Here is a 23025-nt window from a genome sequence, read left to right as displayed (position 1 = left end):
ATCAGGCAGTAGTCTTGCATTGCCAGATCTATCTCCACAGCGCTGTGGAGTGAAGTCAGTAAATCAGGCAGTGAGACTCATAAATATTTGGATTATTTATCTTCAAAAAGGTAATTAAATAACGTAAAATGTCACAGAAAAGCTGAACCAAACATTTACACTGTCAAAACCACTCACTAGTGCCTTTAGAAAAACATCACACATACAGTAAAGTGTGCTCCAAGGCTTTAATGTGTCTGTACATTCACACTGTCACCTTCATGTGATCTGTCCAGCTGCTTCCTCGAACATAAGAGTAGGAGGTTTGACTTACTTCACACACTGCATGTACAACTTTACGTAGTATCTTACCTTTTCTGTTTGACACTACATTTGAGCTATCAAGCTAATATATATTTATTTTTTCAAAATTGAACAAAAATGGCAAAAAAAAACTAACTGTTTACTTAAGTCAGTGGACACGGTCATAATGAAAACAAACACGATGTATTTGCATGCTCAACAGAAATGTGCAAGGACAAAGTGGTAGTTGACAACAGCAACAATGTGGTATCCTGTACACAAGGTAGCTCTGGTTTAATAAAAAAAAATATGAATATGTTTTAATTTTTTTTTTTTTATTAATCAGGTCAATTGACATAACAATAAACGTGACTAAACAAAAGCCAAATGCAAAACCCTTCCTTATCAACGGTCCTATACCAGAGTGGGAGCTTTGTAAAAGATGGTGTTTCCTGTTTGTGTGTAGCCATCGCTATGTAACAATAGTTACAGAGGTTAGGAAACAACACTGTTTAAAATATTTATCTTGTAATGCTTGTGTTATTCTTAACAGCTTCATGCCATGTTGCCACTGCTGCTTAAACTCGTTCCTGGGGACGGCCTCTAACTCACCCAGTAAGAGCATTCGCTCCATGTTGGCTTCTGCAGCGGTGCGGGTTCAAATCCGACCTGCTGCCCTTTGCTGAACGTCATCCCCCATCTCTCTCCCCCTTTCCGGTCTATCCAGTCATTAAAGGGAAAAGCCCCAAAAAATAATCTTTAAAAAAAACTCATTCCTGAAAAGATCTGCATGCTTTTCACTACTGACACATTACATTAATCATTAATTTCAGGAATTAGGCAAAGCAGACAGATTTAGAAAAATAAGGATATGAAATGCTAACTATTTAAATTTCCCATGGGAAAGTCAAGCCATGAACATTTTTGATTTGACAGCTCTTCAGCAGCAAGATATCAGCAATCTGTCATGGTTACTGCTGTGGTGTGTTTTGTGTTGGAATCGTAGAAAAATGGCAAATTCAAGCTGAACGTGGTGGGTTGGTGGTTCAATGAAGATTTATTGTTTAAACCTTTCCACCAAACAGTTTAATAACATGACGTTTTCTCAAAAATACTAAAATTGACTAAGAATATGCATGTCGGTACTGGTTCACAGGAAGTCTATCCTAGATGAAATCAATTAGGCACAAACAATACAGCCATATTTAAAAATGATCTAAAAGTTTTTAAAATTAGAAAACTAAAAAATAAAACTCAAATGATCCCATACAAAAAATGAAAATGTTTCTGTTTGAAAGTAGTATGACCATTTACAATTTCTAAATTAATCAGACTCTTTGGCCTCTGGTTTAACATATCATCACCAACATGGTATGTTTTCACGAAATCAACCACACTAATCTTAAGTTCAACCAAAACTCATGCAGGTTTAATTTGAGAGTAACTTTTATCTTCATTTATACAACCTGATGTAATTCAGAGCAGGCTAAGCCTAAGTGATCTGCACCACTGTAATCTGGGATTATACAGTTTGTAATCCATGTCTGTATGGCTGTCTCAGAGGAAATAAGCTTCTCCATATCACAGTCTATCTATTTAATTTAGAGTGCAAATAAGGTTATACTGCATTTTATGCAGAGTGAGAATCGGTGCAACTGACAGAATAAGTTCAGTTTTGTGGTTTCACACCTTTCACTTCAACCCAGCGACACTATTGTATACTGTCCATATACTGTTTGTTCATTTCTTCATCTTGAGGTCAGCTTCTATGGCACAACGGCGCCCCCTGGTGCCTCCATCCTGCAGTCAAAGAGAGGAAGAAGCAACCTATTATTAGACCACATCTTCACTCAAAGTATGTGACTGAAGCAACACCAGCGCTTCACAAACAAGTTGTGCTTCAAGATGTTGAATTCACGCATGACTTAGCCAATTATCATATTTAGCTCTATATGAATGAGTTAGCCTTTGTTTTGATATATACAAGAACTGTAGTTTATATTCTGTCTGCTTCCGGAAAAAAAGAAAAGAAAGAAAGGGAGAGTTGGAAAGGCTGTAGGATTGATACTTACAAAAAGAGAAAGAAGGAAGGCAGGAGAGGACATGGAGACAATGTCCTGTAGGAGGAAAACAAAGCACATCAGAGCTGCGACACAAAAGTGCATTTAAGACTCAAGAAGAAGCAAAATAATGCCAAGAATGATACACAGAATATATTCAGCAGAAGGAAAGGTTGAAATAAGATTTAAGAGAAGTACTGTTGCAACACAGACATAAAGTGGTATTTGCCACGTGGCCATTTTATCCATTTACTAATTATTTCCTCACTGCACTGCAATTGCACTACTTATTCACATCAGATATTTACATACACTACAGACATATTCATGTCAGCCATTTTTCAAAGCATAGCATGACGTTTTACAATCATCTCCTACCTTCCAGTCAACCACTTGTTTCAATTAACATCAGTACGCTATGAAACATCAACATTCAACAATGGAAACTTGCATCATTTGTCATCACAACATTTAGGAGTGTTGCTTCGTCACCAGCCAACTAGGTGCTTAAGTAACGAAGGAACAAATCACAGGGTGAATTATAGAATGTGTAAAAATAAAAGTAAGGTTGTTTTGTCAAAGTTAATGTAGCTCTTATCTAGGTGTTTTGAAAATGTTCATTTGTTACTGTAATCAGATTCTAGTACAAATCTAGTCTAATCAATCAATCTCTCTAATGCCAGTTCTTTTTAATACCGTTGTGAAATAATGGAAAACAATAGCTTTCTTGAAGGTAGAATATCAATGTAAAAACTTACTGTATGCTTTGGTAAGAAGTTGTCAGTAATGTTCTTTTTGCATTATTACATGTTTGCTTACCATTTTCCAAAGCATAAATGTTATGTCTTAAAATAAATGTCTTGCTTTTCAGTCAACCATTGGTTTGAAACATACAGTTATCACCACGGTGAAAAATGTATTGTCTTTTTATAGTAATATAGTAATGAATTTAAAGATAATCCGCTATCCAAGATTGGAGTTGAGTAAAAAAGGTATTGCATTAACTAACTGATATCTGTAAAATCAGAGCAATAAGATGAATAACAAACAAATTGTGACAGGTGGATTGTTGCAAAAAACAAACAAAGTTGACTTCTGACAAAAAGATTTTCACTAATGATGGATTACTCATTACTTGAATGTTTCCAGTCTCTGCAAGTTGATTTTTAAAGCATACGAAACCAATGGCTACCTGAAAGGATAGCATTCCAAAAACTAATGTCATGCTTTGGAAAATGTCAGGCAGATCTACTTTAGCATCACTTTCTTCTACCTTTAAGTCAGCCTGTTGTCTCACCCTTGTCTCTTCTTCTGTACTCTCTGCTTTTGTCAAAATTCTAGTGAAGCACCTTGTCAGTAGAGTCCTGTTTGCGTGTGCTCTCACGGCCCCTCAGGCTCTTGGCGCTGATACCAGACTCTGACGTCTCCATGATAAGCTGGGTAGCCAGAAACTGCTGGATCTGCTCCAGGACATCACGCTGCATCTCCAGAGCCATGTGGTACACGTCATGATCCAGGCTGTTGTACATGACCGCATTCTGAAACATCAGCATGATGTCCCTCTGGAACTCGGCAGTGGTCCGAATCACACCAGTCTCAATGTTCTTTTTTATGGCGGCAAGGTCCATGGGCCTGTAGAAGTAAAGAAGGGGGTTCGAGTGTTGTTACATGTCAATAATCCAATGTCATCTAGCAAAAACAAGGTTTTTTCTTAGTGTCTGAGAAGTTTATATTTGTGTGATGTAAGATCACCCCGAGCAGTAACTACTATTATCAACTATTAGTGAAATGAAAATAGCCATAAAATATGACCACCACAAACATATTCTGTGCTTACCTCTGCACAATACTGTGGTACCCAGGTGCAATTTCATCTGTTACTGGCTGCAGGAAGACATTTGCATACCTACAACAGGTTCACATAAATTACAACTGTTTCAGAAATGATACAAAGAATTGCATATCACATCAGAGGCTGAGCATCAGTAGCTAGTGTTACTATTAAAGGAACAGTTTGGATTTTTAAGTGGGGTTGTATGACGTACTTCTCCACAGTCAGTGTATTACCTACAGTAGATGCCGGTTGGCACGCCCCCAGTATGGAGAAGCAGACAGAAGTCCCGGCACAGAAGCTGAGTAATATACAGTACTTCTGTGGACAAGGGCTGCAGCATAACATATTGTAGCCACCTAAAAAAGCCCACCTAAAAAAAACAATATCAGTTTATTTGTACGCTATATTTTGAATTTTTTTCCCTGCTTTACCTTGCCGTCAGACAGCTGTTTCCTTTGGCACTACATTTTCTCAACCATAGAATATCTGTATTCCTATGGACGTTCAGTCTCCCTCTGTAAAAGTTCTTCTGTATTCTCTGGCTCATAAAGGTATCATCTTGTCCACAGTGAACGGCATTTTGTCATCGCTGTCATAATCATAATTTTTATTTTCTTGCATTTGCCTATTCCATAAACCGCTTAAAGTCTGACCCAAACAGCTGAACTGCGACATTATACAGTGTGTGGCACAGTTGCACTTCTGCATAGGAATATGGATACTGATACTGTTTTTTTAGGTGAGCCTTATTTTAAGTGGCTAAAGTGTGTTTTGCTGCTGCCCCCATTAACAGCAGTATATTGCTTTGCTTCCGTGCCTGGACTCACGTCTGCCGCTAAACTGGGCGTATGTCGATCGCCATCTACTGTAGGTAATACATTGACTATTGATGAAGTACCTTATACAACCCCACTTCAAAAGATCCCTTTAAGAGTCATATCTTGACCTGTGATTGGCCGCTGCACGCCACACCAGCATAATGGCTTTCTTCCAGATCTTGTGAGCTTGTAGAGCTTCCAGGTCCTCACTGCACACAGAACTGCACAACAATGGTATGTAAAAAAAGTACAAACAGAAAGGTCATGAGGAAATTATTACAGTATCAAGCAGAACCTGATCTGCGGCAACACACAGTGAAACATGTTGCTAGGTGACAGAACTGAAAAACAATCTTTCCTTGCAGTGTGTGCGCCTGTGTGTGTTTCACTCACAACTGCGATGAGGCAGGGCTGCTGGGGATGGAGTCTGCGGTTGTGTGGAGCTGTAGAGATGAGGAGGCCGTATGGAGGCTGTATCCATCCTCGCTCTCGCTGGCCGCAGGTTCTAGCTCCATCTCGCCGTCTGGCTCTGACAAGAATCCCTCCACCCCATCACCATCTTCTTCTCCACACACGTCTGGCCCATTGAGCTCATTGTACACTTTAGTCCCCGAGGCATTCTCTCCTCCCCCAGCGCTAATTCCATCCTCCGCTTTCATCTCCTGCAAAGACATAGAAAGATGCAGAGATTCAAACACAGCTTACAGTGCAGGAATACTGTGGAACTACGCACTTCTGCATTTCAGTACAGCAATTACAAGCATCATGTTCGCTCTGTCCTCGTTGGGTGCTATACCTTGGGATGCCTTTCTGTCAGTGGGCTATCTTCTAACACTGAGTCTGCCAAGATAGTAAAGATGAATAATAAGAAGGAAATGGTTATGCAAAATGCATAGTTGCATGCAAACTACATGTTATGAAGCAAGTGAATACTAGTATTCATGCATGAGTGTGCATACCTCCATGGGGTTTTTCAGGTCTTTGCTGTGGCCACTTCTTACTCTCACATTTTATAGTAACACCCCTTGAAATTTGGCTTTTCTGGTGTGCCAACCCTCCAGTCTCTCTCATGGCCTCAGGTTGTGGAGGTGCTGCAGTGTGGCAGTGCTCCAAACTCTTTGAGCTGCGTGAGGATGAGGAGGTGGGGGGAAGGCCCCTTAGTCCCATTGGGAATGCTGCAAGACCGTTATCTTGACTGTTGCAAACAGAGGAGAGTGAAGCTGAAGTCCCACGCTGAACTTCTAACAATTCTGTCTTCCCCTCCAGACAACTGTGAAAAGACAAGGACTGTGGGTCCCCTGTGGGTACTGCAGGGTGAGACTCATGGGGCTGGAAAGGCCCAGCCTCCCAGGCACCAGACAAAGCATGGCCGTTCTCCTCACACAGTGACAGCGCAGCCTCAACTGCAGCTGCATCCAAAGCCTCTACAATCTCATCTGCCTGTAGAGGAAGAGATATAACTCTAGATCTTACAGAAAAATTGAGTTTCATTTTATTTTATAGTTTGCATGTCCTGACCTGTAAATCACAGGGATGTTGGTGAGTAAACTAATGTCATAACTGTCTAGATTAATGACCAAAATATATATTTTAAAAGAATGTTTAAAACCTCAAGCAGGTATTTCTTTCACAATTTGTCGACAATTGATCTCAAGTGCTGTAAAAATATATAGTACTTTTCACCTTGTCCTCAATGATGGCAATAATGTCCCCCACTGTCTTCAGGTCCAGCTCATCCCCCATGTAGGACCCAGACACATCCTCCTCACTGAGCTCTGACACTTTATCCTCTGCAGAGACAAGTTGGCATCCAGGGGGCAAAGATGGCACCATAACATCCATCTCTGCACACAAACAACTGATTTTCAACTTTTTTGTTTTCCAAGATACAACTTTAAACTAGCAGTAGTAGCTGTAGCAGTTTGTAAGCACAATAAATCTGAACAATTGTTTGCTTTGGGTTTACAAAGATATTGAGATACCTCTAGATATCCACACAAGAGAAAACTGAACTGAAGTGAAATTAAATTCTCTAGCTACAAAGCAGGTGCCATTAAGGATGCGAGGTTTAGCCTGTTGATTAAGCGCGGAGTGGTTTGGGTCAAAGTGGACGGACCTGTACTTGCAGCAGAGTCAACAGGCACAGAAGTGGCAGCAGAGAGAGGAGCACTGGAGGCCGAGTCAGCACTGACCATGAAACCTAACGGAGCAGAAAACTGGGTTGGACTTGCCTCCAGGAGACGGGATAACATCGGGGCACCTGCCATGCAAGCATTCATACACATTAACACACAAAGTGTAGAGTGCAGACAAAGGAGTGAAGGCTTTGAGCTGGCCAAATGTATGAGCAAATAGGAGCAATTTTCTATAGAAAGCATATATACATTAAGGATGCAAGGAATAAAACTAACAAATATAAAACATGTTCCTACATGTTTTTTTGTGCCAAAGGGGATTCTACTATATATTGTCTTGATTGGAATTAAATCTTATTTCAATCAATTATTTTGTTATTATGTTATTATTATTTTTTTTATTATTTTTACTTACTTTTACTTTTTTACTACATGGAATTTGTCTTGATCAGTGTAAAGAAAATTATGAACAAAAAAAAAAAAAACACTGTATCTGTACCTGTTGCCTGAGAGAGAGGTTGGCTAGGCGGAGCCAGCTGCAAGTCATTTGCTGCTGTCATATTACCGGTGGTCACGTCACCCTCCCCAATCTGGGATATAAACGCATACATGCATGTCAAACATTTTCCAGTTTTCTTGTACACAAAGTGCAAATAAAAGCATTATTATTTATGTTGTATTAAAAAAGAAACTTGTCAAATCAGAAATGTTGTTGTTTGTCACATAGTAATCCATTATGTGAATGTGAATTTTATATGTACACTACATCATTTTATAAATACTAGAAATCTAAACTGAATGCCTTTGTGATATTTCTACAACTTGACTGGAATCCCTGCGTGTATGTTTATACAAAGGGCCATACAGGCAGCACTGCATGTCAGAGCAGAAACATTACCAAAAGAATGTGAGGAAAGATCTAGTAAAGAATATACGTATTCTGACATGTAGGGATTTCACATTAGCAGAGTAGGCTTCATAAAAATGGAAAAAACACAAAACAAGCTGGATAATTCCAGGAGGTAACTGTGACTTGCTGAACAACACTCCCTTAGCTGCAATGGGAAATTATGCTGTATGGAAAACACTGATGACATATGACAAAAGGCTTGAAAGTAAAAAAAAAGGTACATGACAGTAACCTGGAAACAAAAGCCAGTCATCTGCAGTTTGCGAAAAGATGCTTGTGCATTAAAACAAAACACTGAACTCTTCAGCTATGATGGCAATTTTAGCATAAAAACAAATGCAAAATAGATTTAGTGTTGTGTTAACTGTCAAATGATACATTTTTATTTCTTAAAACAAAAAGAAAATGTGTTAAGGATAGGTGTGTTTAGAGTGCATATGACCACAGATAGGCATAATACCCAGGACAAAAACCAGGCATATAGAGAACACTTCAATGGTTTCAAACAGTACTATTAATGAACTTGTGTAGCACAGCCTAAGACAACACCTCCATTCAAAAAGGAGTGGATTTAAAGTGATGGTTCGGAGTAATTTACCCTAGGGTCCTTTGCACCATGAGCTCGAGCCAAACACCCCCCCAGAAGCTTTTTTCACCTGGGTCTAACATTGGGTGAGTTAGCGTAGAGTAGCGTTAGCCGCTGAATAGCTTAGCGCAGGGGCTAATGGACCCACGTTTGTATCTCTTAAATGACCCCACTAATAATGCCCGAAATGATACCAAAGGTCTACACTAGTATATATAGGTTATGCACTCATAAAACAATGGATTGGAAAGTTTGTAAGTACACCAGAAGTTTATGTAAATAACACTTGCCTGCTGGCTTCTGCTCTCTGCTGTTGTAGCTGCTGCTGTGAGACGAGTGCTTAGGGACGTCTACAAATTACAACACCGAAAAGAGATGCAACAAAAATATATAATAATAATTTAATTTAACTTATTTTTTAAAGTAAGTGCTGTAATATAACTAGCAGGAGACAAGTAATCATTGAGGTACGTTTGGAGACATTACCTTATTTAATCATTAAATTAATAAATATTTTTGTTGTATCTCTTTTCGGTGTAGTAATTTGTGGACAGCCCTAAGCACTCATCTAACTGCAGGTAGCAGCAGCAGCAGCAACAGAGAGCAGAAGAGAGCAGGCAAGTGTTCATAAACTTCTGGTGTACTTACAAACTTTTCAATACATTGTTTTATGAGTGCATAACCTATATGTACTAGTGTAGAAGTTTGGTATCATTTCGGGCATTATTAGTGGAGCCATTTACGAGATACAAACGTGGGTCCATTAGCCCCTGCGCTAAGCTATTCAGCTGCTAACGCTACTCTACGCTAACTCGCCCAATGTTAGACCCAGGTGAAAAAAGATTCTGGGGGGGTGTTTGGCTCGAGGTCATGGTGCAAAAGACCCTAGGGTAAATTACTCCGAACCATCACTTTAAGTTGTTGTTCACACATGCACCCCATCCAACTTTACAAATCTATTGAGAGAAAATCCTGACACTGAGATATCCTAAGGTGAAAACTCCAACACATTACAATGCAATACATTTGCAAAGATGACTAAATGCTTAATGCAATTGGCAAAACAACCCACAGCTACGAAAACTACAACAAAAAGAGAAACAAAATGATTAAATACTTCCTAAACACACAGTAACTCTACAAATAATGAGATGAAGATGGGATGCCCTGCTGACTTGAACATTCATTACAGAGATTGGCACTGTTGGCATAATACAGTAAGTCCCCTCCACATACCAGTCTGGAATTTGTGGCCAAGATACTGCCTTTCTTCAATAACTCTGACAGGAGCGGAGATGGTGGTGGTGTGGCTTTCTGGCCCAGAAGCTTCTTTTGGGTGGGGTCATCCAGAAGTGACCCGTGGCTGATGTCATCATTACCGGGTCCAGAAGACTCAGCAATTGACATTAATCTGGCTGATCCTGAAGCCTAGCGACAGAGAGAGAAACGTGATGTCATATTTTTTTTCATACCAATCAAAGGTTGTCTTCACTGATCAACTCTGATTAAGTGTCTCTATTGTAGAGACTGTGGGAATGGTCAAGAATATTAGACCCTTTTCTGAAATATAAATAAAGTCATATTTTAATATATATTAGGGCTGCAGCTATCGATTATTTTAGTAATCGAGTCTTCTACTGATTACTCCATCGATTCAGTAATCTGATAAGAAATTACTTTTGTTTTATAGTAAACAGCAATAGTAAATACATAAACAAGAGGTTTACTTTTTAGAAAAAAGCAACATTTGTTTTGCCTAAATTGCATACAATAACAGGGATAAATACTTATATTTGTAAGCATTGGGCGCACGGGCCACCAAGCCCCTTATTCTGTAGGCCAAAGTAAATTTTTGGTGGCCCTAATGTAAATCTTTCTCGCCCCATTCCCCTTCATGCCTGCATGTCTTTACACTGGATATGCAAAAGAGCTTTTCACTAAGCCCAGGTAAATGTGACTATACAAAGCTTACAGCAGGGCTATTCAACTACTGTATACTGTTCTGGTGGACACATTTTCAGAACGGTAATACTGAGTGAGGAGAAAGAATGAAGAATGCGGACATCACCGGCATCGTCCGATGACGTCATTCACGTGCATATTAAGTAGTAGGGGCTGGTTTGTCTCTGGCAGCAGCTAAGTTTACAAGAATTTGTCCAAATTTCAAGATCCGTAGCAAACAGAGTTTGTTGCGTGGAATGGATGAGTAGACTGATGTTTTCTCCTGAGAGGATGTAGCATTGACGCCCTGCTATTGTGGAAAGCTAGTTCGACTTTACAATAGACACACTGTACAGAGTTTTCGTTTTTTTGCAGCTTTAAATGATCCCAAACTTTCTGTAATTTTCTCTTGCCTGTCTCTTCTCTTAGCCCCTTCACTTGAGGCAAAGAATTTAGTAATCAAATTATTCTAGTTACTTGAGGAATCGTTTCAGCCCTAATATATATATATAAATACCGTACAGCAGTGCTGGCAAGTTATTTCTAACAGTTCAAAGTTAATACACAGGATATTTTATATATATATTTGTCTTTTATCATTTGCCAAGTGCCATGGCCATAGCACAAGGTTTCACTCAGATTTGTAACATAAGCATTACCCCTACTAAAAATACAGTTTTTAAATGTTCCATGCAAAAGTATGATTATTAACAAGTAGGGCAGACTTTAAAGGTATAATATGTAGGAGGTATTGCTTACTGTTTTTAAACACACAGCGTTCAAGTTGGCCCCTCCTCCCCGGCTTAACAAGCCAGAAAAAGAACATGAGAGCAGCGGTGGTCGAGCGAGCTGGAGAGTAAAGGCAGAGAGGGAGCGCCGAACAAAGTAAATCGAGGAAAAAAACGTTATTTTCTGATTGTCTCACAGCGGTTACGCTCTAAAGCATAAATAATCACACCCACACCTCCGCAGGATGGTCTGTGTGTGTGTGTGTGTGTGTCAGTTAAACTGTGCATTGGTATGAGATGCCGAGGGGCGTGACACAGTGGTACCTGGGAATGGGCTGCACACCCTGCACGATGTTATTGGCTGGGTGTTACACACCCATTTGGAGCCCAAAGGCTCTTTGCTGACGCCCATAAATGTCCCGCACACAGAAAAATAATGAGAAAAGAGAAAATACACGCAGAGTGCAGGGTCTCTGCAGATACAGACACCGCCACACACATGATTTAAAAGGATTATTTTTGTATTAGTCTATACATTGTTTTAATATACCTTAAAATTCTTTTGAACCTTCAGTAACTTACATTTTTTGTTGATCCAAGAGCCAGTGTCAAACACTCGAGTGGGTCACCTGGTGAGAACTCCTTGCTTGGGGAGCTACAGTCTGAGGGTGAATGCATGGTGATGTTTGGCACTCGCTTAGGTGTGTTCTTTGCCACCTGTCTGGCTGGAAGAGGGAGGGGCAGCATATAGAGAGGATTCTCTTATCAGTCACACGAAAGCTGATGTTCAACTTTTTTCACAAGAAAAAGGTGCCAGGTTTAGTTGGTGTATTGGTCCAATACTTGACAACTATTAAACATATTGCTGTGAAATTTGATAAGAAAATTGGTGGTCCCCAGAGGATAGATCCTGCTGACGTTGGTGTTCCCCAGACTTTCTAGCGCTATCAACAGGTCAAATTACTAATATTACCAAACTGTCATCAGCCTACTGTGATTATTGATGACACAGGTTACAGTTATCATGTTTACATACATGTTAGCATGCTGACCATAGCATGTTATGAATTTAACAAGCTAATATGCTAAACTTTAGCATGTTATTAACATGCTAACTGTGGGCATGTTGACATGCTAATGTTTGCTGACAAAGTAAAGTCTACGAGCTAAGACTGAGCCAAAACTAGCAATGTTGAGCTGAGCCTGAACAGTTAAATCTGAGTTGTCCCAAAATGGCCATTGTATCAAATGTACCCATTTGATTTTGGTGGTACTAATGTATAAGAGGATAAGCTCAAAGTGAGTGTTCAGCTCCAACGAAATAAGAAATATGTCATAAATTTTTCCTGTGCATTTTTTTTTTCCAACAGTAATCCAGTAAAAGCAGCTTACCTATATAATGTTATCAATCAATCCGCCACCTCTAAAATATGTTACACTTTAAGCTAAGGTTAAATAATGGATAATGTGAGCATACGGGCCAAGTGATTGAAGAACAGCTGAGGATGTTTCAGAAGTAAACATACAATTTATGGAGCATCAATACAATTACGATAATTCTGCATTGGTGTTTTCCCCCTAAAATACCCCTTAAAGTGAAGAAGATACCCTGATAAGAAGCATTTGTGTTTTTTCTTTTCAACTCTGTTTCTTCCTCCTCCAGTTTCTCCTTCCTGAAAGACAAACATTAAGATAATATATTTTGTGGGTTAGTAGATAGTTTCTAATGTCTAAGCTTTACAAACAGAAAAAAAATGTACTGCATCATTGTATAAACAGGACAGATAGAAGGTTTGATGTCTCTTACTGCAGAACTTCTTCCCATAACTCTTCTAGTTTGGAATCTAGACGTCCTGCTTGAATCAGTTCAGCCTCTCTCTTCAGCTTCCTATAACAGAAACATATCAACAGCAGTTTATGATGCAACTACTTTGTTTTTTGGGGGTTTTCAAAACGACAGTGATGTGTTCATGCTGTTAAAAGCTATGCCTGTGCACCTGTGCTTCTCCTGTGTTTCTTTGATCAACCTTTTTAGTTCATCAATCCTGTCAGCTGTCAGCCTGCGTACTATCACGTCCTCCACTGTCTCCACCACTTCACTTTTCTCACCACGCTTCCGCCTTAAGGTAACAAATGCATTATTAGTTTAGGACATTGTTTTCTGGTATAAGACATGCATGTGTCAAACAGTATTAAGCTATGTGATATATTTTAGTTTGCAAGTCTACAAAAACATGCTAGAGATAAAAGTCACTTATGCGCTCACTTTGGGGCCTCTGTTGTTTCCAGGAGCTCAGAGTACTTGGAGGCACAGTGCTGTGAAGAGCCAAAGGTGAATCAAGAACAACTTTGTGACAGGACAAGATATAATTTGCCAAACATTGGTGAATTTGGTCACTGTGTTCTGCGGTAGAGTGAGCTTGGATTTTGTCATACCTTTTGAGAGAACCAGTCAGGTGGTCGCCCGGGTTCTGCAAATGGCTTGATGGCTCGACTGACAGATACCCTGTTGAGATTAAGAAATCAAGACAATCAAAGATGAAAACACACTGCAGGCTACTATTTCTGTTCCGGTTCATTGTATTTTTAAGACATTTATTTCTCCAAAGTCTAAATTATTCTATAGCCTATATAGTCTATTGTGTCCATTTGTTTGTTATTTCTATTTTTTGGAAGGCTTTAAGTTGTAAATTCATGCAAAATGTATGCAAAATTAAAGCCAGCATGCACTGGGCACCACCATTGAAAGCATGTAGCTACAGGCAACCACATGCCTACCTATGATTCAATCTTTTTATTTGCATGTCTTTGGATTGTGAAAGCCAAAGCAACCATCCTTTCAAGCACACATAGGGGCAACAATGCTGACAAAACAGTCACCCGTATTGACAATATCTAATCTAATCTTAAAGGCATGTTATGTAGTAAACATCGCTTACTGTTTGTTCACAGTGTTAAACGTTGGCCCCTCCTCCCTAGCTCAATAAGCCAGAGAGAGAGAGAGAGAGAGAGAGAGAGAGCAGCTATGGTTGAGCAAGCTAGAGAGTGACAGAGGAGAGGTAGTGCCCATTCTTTTTTAAATGAACAGCAAAGCCTAACTTTACTTTTAATGATATTAAACAAAGAGAAATGTTCTCCCCTCGTCTTAAAATGGTCATAAATCAATACTAGAGTAGCTACTTCCTTGTTTACTGCTGCAATGAATGAAATGCAGAGGAGCAGAAAAAAGCATCTGTCTCCACAAAATCATCTGTTGAGTGTTTGATGGTTATTAATTTGTGCTTTAGAATGTAATCACTGTGAAATGTGACCATATCTTAGGCTGAGCAATGTACCATGCTTGAAAAAAAATTGGTCAGTCTCTGTTTGCACTTTGATTATTGAGAGAGTACTACTTACTTTGATTATGGTTTACAATTTAAAAAACAAGTCTAGATTTTTACTGTTTTCATTTTTTATTTGAAGAAACTAAAGTAGTTCAGTTAGAAGGTCACACACAGCTTCAATTAGAAGTTAGAAGCTCAGGCCGCAGTTATTAGGTCTGAAGAGTTTAGTTATACAAGAGCGAAGTCAGTTATTTGAGTTTGTGGCAAAACCTTTCAGTGTGCACATTTTTCATTTTGAGACTTTTGATAGAATAAAAGACTATTTTTCCATTCATATTTCATTTTCTTTAAAATAGTGTTGAAGTCTTGTCTTGTTTCAGCGAACCCAATATGGTGTACCATCTTGTCTCGTCACACCCCTACTAAAATGTCCATGGGGAAAAATGCCAAATACATACATTCAATAATAGCATATTAAATAGCCTAATATTGTGTGACCTATAAGATATGTTGCCAAGACAACTTAGGGACCGTTCGGTATTTATGGAATGTACCACCGGAGGAAAATAGGGGAGGGTCATGTCTTTTTATTCTTTGTTGATGGGAGGGTCATCCAATTTTTTTTTAGTCTAGGGGGGAGGGTCACTCAACTTTTGTATTCATGAGAACAACAAAATTTCAAAGTGGCTTGTTTGGTGCATATTTATCTATGTAGCTCCATGAAGCTCTCTCAGTCTCAGCCCCTATCACTAGCAGATGGGTCCTTCCCTGTTTAGTCAGCCAGACAATTTGAGCTGTAGGAGACCGTGGGATTTCCCAAACTGAATAAATCCCGCTTCCACATATAAACACAAAACTACTTTGCTAGCTCCATCGTGTTGTAACTAAGAATATTTTTTTTTATTCATTAGCATGATTGCCGTACTGTTTAGTTCAAAAACATCCAAAACACTGTACGAAAACACAGCGGACCAGACGCAAGCTTTTATTTTGAAAAGTCGAAGCTCGTGGACAGCACCAGCCGGGAGGGAATGAGACGGAAGGTCTCCAGGCTGCAGCCATACCCGACTCAAATATCCTTTCAGTCGCGGTGATTATTTGTGAAATTATGCAAACAAGTTTTCAAGGCATTTGAGAAGGAAGGAGCGGTAGCATGCAAGCTCCCAAATTGACGCTCGTCTGAGAAATGGAGTTTTGGATAATGTTCAGCTTTGGCAGCTTTACCTATGCTAAAATATACAATGACTGAGGAGAGTCCATAGCAACCAGTGTTGCATTTCTTATTACCCAGTGTGCTTTGCTGAATGGTCTCAATGTTTTATTGTTTTATTTCATGTGAATACTAGTTTACTAGAGGAGTAACTTAGTATTTGAAGTAATGCAGTAATGCAGGAAGTGTGCATTTAATTTCCTAGTTTCCACAACAATGTTAGTGAGTAAATCTACTGAAATGGCCACCACACCATAACAGGGGAGTGTGATGCATAAGATCAGAATGCAGAGGTTTAGTCACATATGTCATGGCTGTAAAAAAAAAAAAAAACAATGGGCATCTGTACATCTTTGCCAAGCACAAACCAGTACAGAAGGCATTAATAAAGTGTTGGGGAGGGTCATCCCTTTTTTCCATATCATTTTGGAGGGTCATCTAAAATGTATTGTTGGTGAAGGGTGGGTCAGCTCTATTTTGTCTAAAGATCCCAAAACTCCTCTGGTAGCCCCTGAAATAAATAACGAACAGTCCCTTACATATAAATTATAATTTATACAAAAGTTGGGTTTTGCCTCTGTTAAGACATTGAGAGATTCAGGGAGTGCTGAGTCAAGCAGTAGAGCACTTCTATTCAATGCAAGCCTCGGAAGAACGAGGCAGTGGGGAGACAGGGTGGTTAAACAGCGTTTGGAGCCAGCATATTTTCCCATCTTACTCTGTGAATTAAGTTTTTTTTTACTGTTGTACAGTAGCCTATATGCTTAGTTTGCAAAGTTTGTGACGAGTTCATTCTGCTGACTTCTGCTGACTTTTAATAAAATTTATACCATGGTCTGGGTGAATACTCAATTCTGATTGGCTGCAGGGTGTCCATTAAAAAGTGATGCAGGACACCTACTAAAGGAGTTCGGTGAAACTGACTGTTTACTGTTCTAAATGAATGCGCTACATTAAATCAATAAGCAAATGTGGATTTATTATTTCCAAATCGTCCTCTGAACACCACAGGATGGCGCCAAAAAAACACAGGCTGCAAGAAGTAAGTTATACTGGCCCTCTGGACTGACTTTGTTTCACAGCGAATAACGTTATCTCTCACGTCCCGTTCACTGTTCAGCTCGCTGCTTCAGGCTGCGCCGCTGCAGCCGACAGTAACGTTACACATTGCGGATCAAATTCTTCGTAAAAGTCGTTATATTGTTTTGGGGACAATGACATGGCTGGATAGCTAGCTTGTCTTGTTGTTCAACATACTGTCAAATTATTTTTACTGATTGCCAACTGTACACAATGTTATTGATTTTGGATCTTGCTAGCATAGCGTTAGCTTTCTGGCTCGTAGCTAAACTGAAGGGTTCTATCAGCTGAGCGGACTATATAAATATCTCCGGTTGCTAAGGAAAGCAAGTCGTATCTAAGGTTCTTCCTAATTCCTGGTGGAGAGAACAACGTTTGCATTGCATAAGAACCTGATGGATGGGAATGATTGTTCCAGGTATTAGTCAAACCGTCAGGCGTAACCAGGGAAACAGAGTTATCGTTTGGATAAACTTTAGATTTCGATTGTAAAACTAATTAAAATATGAACTAATGTTTTAAAAATATGTTATTTGGCAAGTGACCATGGTGTAAGCAGGTTAATGCCCTTCAAGGTGTCCATTGTCAGGTATTAATGGACGACGGTGAGGCGTGAACCATCCGATGCGCAGCGGAGGACGATTGCCTCCGCCATTCAGACCATTAACCCTTACACATTTGTTGGAAATTGGATCATAGCCTTTGTGTGTTCTGTGTTTTATTGCTTTTTATTATACGGCTATTTAAATCATATGTCCGGTAATTGTTAGTGTTAACCCATATTGCCTTATTTTGTGCGAATACAGAGTTCCATCCTGTCTGTGTGTCGGTTAAACTTGTGTGTCTGTATCAGACGCTGAGGGGCGTGACAAAGCGGCAGTACCTAGGAATGATAACGGCTGCACAATGCACTCTGTTGCTGGCTGGGTGTTACACACCCACGTGGCACCCAAAGGCTCTTTGCTGACGTCCATAGACGTCCCACACACAGCAAAATAAGAAGAAAAGAGAAAATACAGGCAAAGGGCAGAATCTGCAGCTACAGACACCACTACACCCCTCTAATGGTTCATAATTGAGAGGGACTATTTTTGTATTATCATCATATTATACCTTTAAGTAAAATATTGAATGTGTAAAAAAAACTGAACTCTTTATACACTGCCATAAAGCAAGTAACCTCCAAAAACTTTAACATATTCATACATGTTCAAATTACAAATGGCTATGTATGACTGTATAATAGACCGGTGACACCCGTTTTGGACTAAAGTGGCAAGAATAGAGCAGTAGTAGCTACAGTACCAGTTCTGGTCTCCACTCTTCATAACAGATGTGGCCAAACACAGCTTCTCCCTCACTGACCATGGCTCTATTGGTCCAATGACAAGTAGCTTGTGTTCTGCAGATGTGGAAGAAAATGAACAAAACATGACACATGCAATATAGTTTATGTTCAACTGATTGTCCGCTGCAGTTCTCAGGCCTGGTAAGGAAACTGTTCATCTCGTAAACTCGGCTTAATTTGTATGCTACCTAAAGCTGCCCACTATACAGGACACTATGGACACATACGTGTTAAAATCAGTGCACCAAAAGCATGTCGTTTATACTGTTGGTGGACCCACCATTAGTGTAAATAGAGCTGTCAACTCGTAATGACAGCCATTAATACTTGCTGGCTCCCCTGCAGGGAGCGGAGGCTGCCGTGCAGGAAGTTAGTAGTGATAACATCAACAGTACGACACGTTCACTGCTAACGGATAGCATGTCATGTCATTTGCTATGTATCAACGTTAACGTTACTCACTTCCAACCCCGTTTGCCATTTTCCTGTCATTCCGACATCCCATACATCTTGGTAGATCGAAACGCAGCAATAAATATAACACTGGCGAGATCCGAAAACGATATACATCAAATTATGGACCTTAACATCAATGAATGTTACGTTATGGGTGTTGAGGCTTTCAAGATTTATCTTTCTAGCTAGCAAGCTCAATCACCGTTGTCCATTAAAGTCACTTGTCTCGCGTGTCTTAGCTCATTGGTAACTTAAAGATTAACTAGCTAGCTCAAACGCTATAACGTTATAGGGCTTTCTATGTAGCTAAACACTCGCAAACACGGTTTAATTTCGCGTTAACCTCGACAGTGTCTGTGCTACCAAGAAACAGCCAGACGATAAAAATGTAGCTTACTATAGTCACTAATGCTATTTGTCATTGTAGCTTGCAGCTAGAAGCGAACTGTTTGTACACGCCCACCACCACAGAAGCTGAATGATGGTAACGTTAGCTACACCCCGGGGTGCTTTTCCTAACTTAGCTAACTAGCTCTTTTAAATCGCTTGTTTTATAGTTTTACAAAAATATGCCATTTTTCTTGTGGCTGTAGAATAACAATACATCAACAACAACAACAACAACAACAACAACAATAATAATAATAATAATAATAATAATACATGTACAAATGTGAGACTAACCCTTTTTTTTTCTTTTTTTTTGCCTTTGAGCCTAAATGTAGGGAAGATATTTGATGCCACTTGAAAAACCTAACCAGTTAACGTTAGATACTTGTTGTCATACAATTAAGTTATGAATCATATCTAGCATAGCAATCATGCATTGGAAAAATGAAACTGCTGTACAGGTATTGCAAATGCACTGTAGCAAATTGCATAGCTTACTATAGCTAGATAAAAGATTGAAAATGCCAAAAAAAAGAAATAAAGTGAAATACAATACACATTCTTATATGTATTTATTTTTTCCCAATGGTTTTACTGTATCATAACATGTTAAAAAAAAACATTTATTTATGTCTCTGTAATAACAAAATTAATTGTTTTAATTGAGACATGACTTTTCCAAGCCCCCTGAGTTGTAGTCAATGGTCTACACAAGAGGGAGTATTTGCTATTCTTAAATTATACCAGAATACATAATTTCTATTTATAAACCACTTACACCAGAGTATTTCTTTTGTGTTATGTAGATCTACTCATAAGGAAATAAAGTATACCCAAAGACAGATCTGTAAATGTCAACATTAAACATGTGTACACAAGTGTTGATGGTATATGCAGGCACTCGGCCCTCCTCTCTGGTTTCAACGATCCTATGATGTAGCTTGTGTCATTAATGAACAATATGAGAGAGGAGACATGCTGGTTGGCTGACTGGATGGATGGAAAGAGTTTATACTTGTCAGGCATAGGAAACAATATTGAGTTGTTACTAAGTAGGACCACAGAATCTGAACAGTCCCTGCTTGGGTTATGCAACATAACACTGGACAAATTAATGACTGACTTTGTGACAGAGGTTGGTTAGATGAAACAGCGGCTCTTTCTACTCATACGGTCCAGTATCTTCCACAGAGAGAGACCAATTACTACAGGGAATCAAATGTTAATGAGGCACTTGACATTTAACTCCATAGCACTGCCTCTTCGCCCCCTGCTGCTGTGTGGAATAACTGTCAGCTCTACAGGAAAGACTGGAAACCTTGTAGAGGATAGGCATGAGTCACATACTGTAAGTCTAAGAAAACTCACACTTTGACAAAAACTCAATCACTTACCTTGCAAAGTTAGTGTCAGATAAAGGTTATTGCATGCTATCCAGTGATCCTGTGCATTTATTGTAGGAAAAAATTACATTTTTTTTTCGAGCTTGATAAGACCCTCTTGAAATGTTGCATTATTACCTGTGAATCATTGTGCATTTAGAGTCATTCCTTACTACTGCTATACTGTAAATCTGCACAATGTTCCATGTAACTTTGTCAGATAAACACCCACAGGTTACATCTGACCTACAGATAAAATCATAAAATACAAAATCAACATGTTTGCTGAAGGCGTAATAATGTGTTACACTGTAAAAGCACTTGAAACTGAAATTAATGTTGATGACATTTGGACGACTTTTTTTAATTTATTCTAACATTAAATTGTGGCAGATAATGAATACTGATTACTCATTATTGATTGCTCCTTCCCAATGCGCCTAAAATGAATGCACTCGGTAAATATATGTATTATCGATTTTGTCTGAGAATGAATTACAAATAGGAAAACAATTAAAGTCATAGGAAACAACATATTCTCTTGAGAGCTTCCTTATTATAATCTAATGCATTTTTATGTTGCTGTCAGGTCAGGTGTTATGCAGAAAAACAGGTGTTTTTTTCATCTCATTATAATAAACTATTAGCTATTTAAATATAATCCCTATTTAGGCATTTAGGCTCTTTAAAACAAAACCTATATTTAATGTTCCATATTGCAACACATGCTCCTCTATCATCTCAGGTAAGCAAGTGATAGGGACTCTAGAGATGAAGGTCACACCACATGTTGCCTTTAACTGCTGTTCTGAGCCAATCCTGGGGGCAGAACCACAGCTAGTTATTTGAAGGAGGGAACGTATTGAAGTCTTTCTCCTCATCTTTGCCATTAATCTCACTTCATTTGTTACTCTAAATTGGAGCGGGGGACCCCGTTGAAGACAAGCAGACCTTCATTCCAGGAGCCGGTTGCTGTTGGTCTGGTGAGTGATTATTATGAGTTAGAATAAATCTTGAAAAAAGTCTATTTTTGTACAGATTAAAATGGAAAGAGCTCATGCCAGACCATATACATCTACATGTATGTGTCTCCAAGTATTAATTATATCAGTATGTAGAAATCATTTGTATTGATAGAATTGACAAATTAATTTCACACCCACAGACACTGACACAATAAATAAAGTGCCTTTTGTTGTTGACCAATGATGGTTTTCATTTACTGCTCTCTAAAAGCAATGATCTCTTGCATCAGTCTACAGGAGCCCCTGAGCAACAGATTAGTAGCAGATTAAAAACATTGATTATAACTCTCTACATCTGCAGTTTATGATAAACCTATTTTGAAAGAGCAAAAAGTTAATGTTAATGTTAGGTGTATTTACAGCTAGCGGATGCCCTCCCCCGGGGAAGCTGCCCTCCTCCTTTGAGACCCTCCCTGTGCCACTTGCAGCTGAGACCCAGGGAGCAGAATTAACAAGCAAATTGAAACTGGCTTTAACCATGGCACACCTATAACTGGCACTGTTATTTCATGTCTGATAACTTAACATTTGATGGTTTCCTGCAGGCTTACTGACTTTAGTGGGAAAGTAGGATGTCAAACAACATGGCCAAGATTGCAGATGCTCGAAAGACGGTAGAACAACTGAAACTGGAAGTCAACATAGAGAGGATGATGGTGAGTCAGCACATTATGGAAGTACACAACCAATGATAATGTAAAAGTTTACAGCTCGCTTTAGATTGTTAAGTATGGCAACATGTCTTGTGTTTTAATGAATGAATAAAAATGCTCATTTCACTTTTCTGTCTCAAAAGATATTTAATTTTATGTTTTTTTTTAAAATTTACATCTGTTTTTAAACTTTAACTTGCTGAAAAGCAGTCAATTTTTAACAGATACCATTTTTTGTGATACATCTGACCCCAACCTCCAATCAAATTAAATTTCATAACCTTTCCATAACTGATATCAGTTTCACACTTGTAATTGAAGCAGGAAGTCTTTGATTCAACGGTAAAAAATAAATAAGGAATAAATGAATTTAAAATATTTTTTATCCTACACTTTCATTTTTGACTAACAACCTTTTATACAGATATCCAAAGCAGCAGCTGAGCTGATGGCCTACTGTGAAGCTCATGCCAAAGAGGACCCCCTGGTGACACCAGTACCTTCTTCTGAGAACCCGTTTCGAGAGAAAAAATTATTCTGTGTAATACTATAACCCCCACATCTATGCATTAACACTTTACATTTGCTATTTTAATGCATGAATTTCATTTCAGTTTTTTTGAGAAACCTGAGAAATGATCATCATTTGGACATGATAATGACGGCAATAAAGATTTTTCAAAAGTGGGTGCAAAGTTCATTTGAACAGGCCAGCACTGCTGCCTCTCCTTCTGTACACAGATTGTATCTGAGCTTATATATTAACTCAATTGTAGCAAAGTTCTCATTTTGGCAATACTGTTTTAGACTGACTAATTTTAAGGTATTCAAAGGCAAAATAAATGATAAGATTTGTTGTTC

General features: G+C 38.9%; 2 protein-coding genes across 11 annotated transcripts; one reads left to right on the top strand and one right to left on the bottom strand.

Moving 5' to 3' along the window:
• Positions 1 to 430: 430 nt before the first annotated feature.
• Positions 431 to 19188, bottom strand: brd8a (bromodomain containing 8a). 10 transcript variants are annotated; one of them, XM_028595884.1, is made up of 21 exons: positions 18721 to 19188; positions 18216 to 18312; positions 13731 to 13800; positions 13561 to 13610; positions 13292 to 13414; positions 13102 to 13182; positions 12903 to 12967; positions 11877 to 12019; positions 11326 to 11415; positions 9862 to 10053; positions 7629 to 7719; positions 7111 to 7254; positions 6678 to 6838; positions 5954 to 6434; positions 5791 to 5834; positions 5388 to 5656; positions 5123 to 5215; positions 4180 to 4248; positions 3692 to 3974; positions 2355 to 2399; positions 431 to 2082 (listed from the first exon to the last, which is right to left on the bottom strand). In XM_028595884.1, the coding sequence occupies exons 1-21, from the start codon at positions 18761 to 18763 to the stop codon at positions 2023 to 2025; spliced, it is 2694 nt and encodes an 897-aa protein (XP_028451685.1). In that variant the 5' UTR covers positions 18764 to 19188; the 3' UTR covers positions 431 to 2022. The 10 variants fall into 10 exon arrangements, 8 of the variants coding, with proteins under 8 accessions (XP_028451685.1, XP_028451689.1, XP_028451686.1 ...); XM_028595888.1 differs by having other exon boundaries at positions 7111 to 7194; XM_028595885.1 differs by having other exon boundaries at positions 19112 to 19188.
• A 2895-nt stretch (positions 19189 to 22083) lies between these two features.
• On the top strand, positions 22084 to 22717 carry gng8 (guanine nucleotide binding protein (G protein), gamma 8). The gene is made up of 2 exons (XM_028596176.1): positions 22084 to 22167; positions 22589 to 22717. Exons 1-2 carry the CDS (start codon positions 22084 to 22086, stop codon positions 22715 to 22717), a joined length of 213 nt encoding a protein of 70 aa, XP_028451977.1.
• Positions 22718 to 23025: the final 308 nt, after the last annotated feature.

Source organism: Perca flavescens, chromosome 13 (genome assembly GCF_004354835.1).
Source record: "Perca flavescens isolate YP-PL-M2 chromosome 13, PFLA_1.0, whole genome shotgun sequence".
Taxonomy (NCBI): domain Eukaryota; kingdom Metazoa; phylum Chordata; class Actinopteri; order Perciformes; family Percidae; genus Perca; species Perca flavescens.
Note: the sequence above shows the minus strand (reverse complement) of the source record. Positions and strands in the feature narration are given on the sequence as shown.

Bases quoted from the DNA above. Each gene is read 5' to 3' on its own strand.
- brd8a (XM_028595884.1), bottom strand. From the start codon at position 18,763: ATGGGATGTCGGAATGACAGGAAAATGGCAAACGGGGTTGGAA. The intron at 13,801-18,215 runs GTACTGTAGCTA...TAATCTCAACAG, and splicing joins AAGAGTGGAGACCAGAACTG to GGTATCTGTCAGTCGAGCCA. The intron at 4,249-5,122 runs GTCAAGATATGA...AACCTGTTGTAG, and splicing joins CGTGCAGCGGCCAATCACAG to GTATGCAAATGTCTTCCTGC.
- gng8 (XM_028596176.1), top strand. From the start codon at position 22,084: ATGTCAAACAACATGGCCAAGATTGCAGATGCTCGAAAGACGGTAGAA. The intron at 22,168-22,588 runs GTGAGTCAGCAC...CCTTTTATACAG, and splicing joins TCAACATAGAGAGGATGATG to ATATCCAAAGCAGCAGCTGA.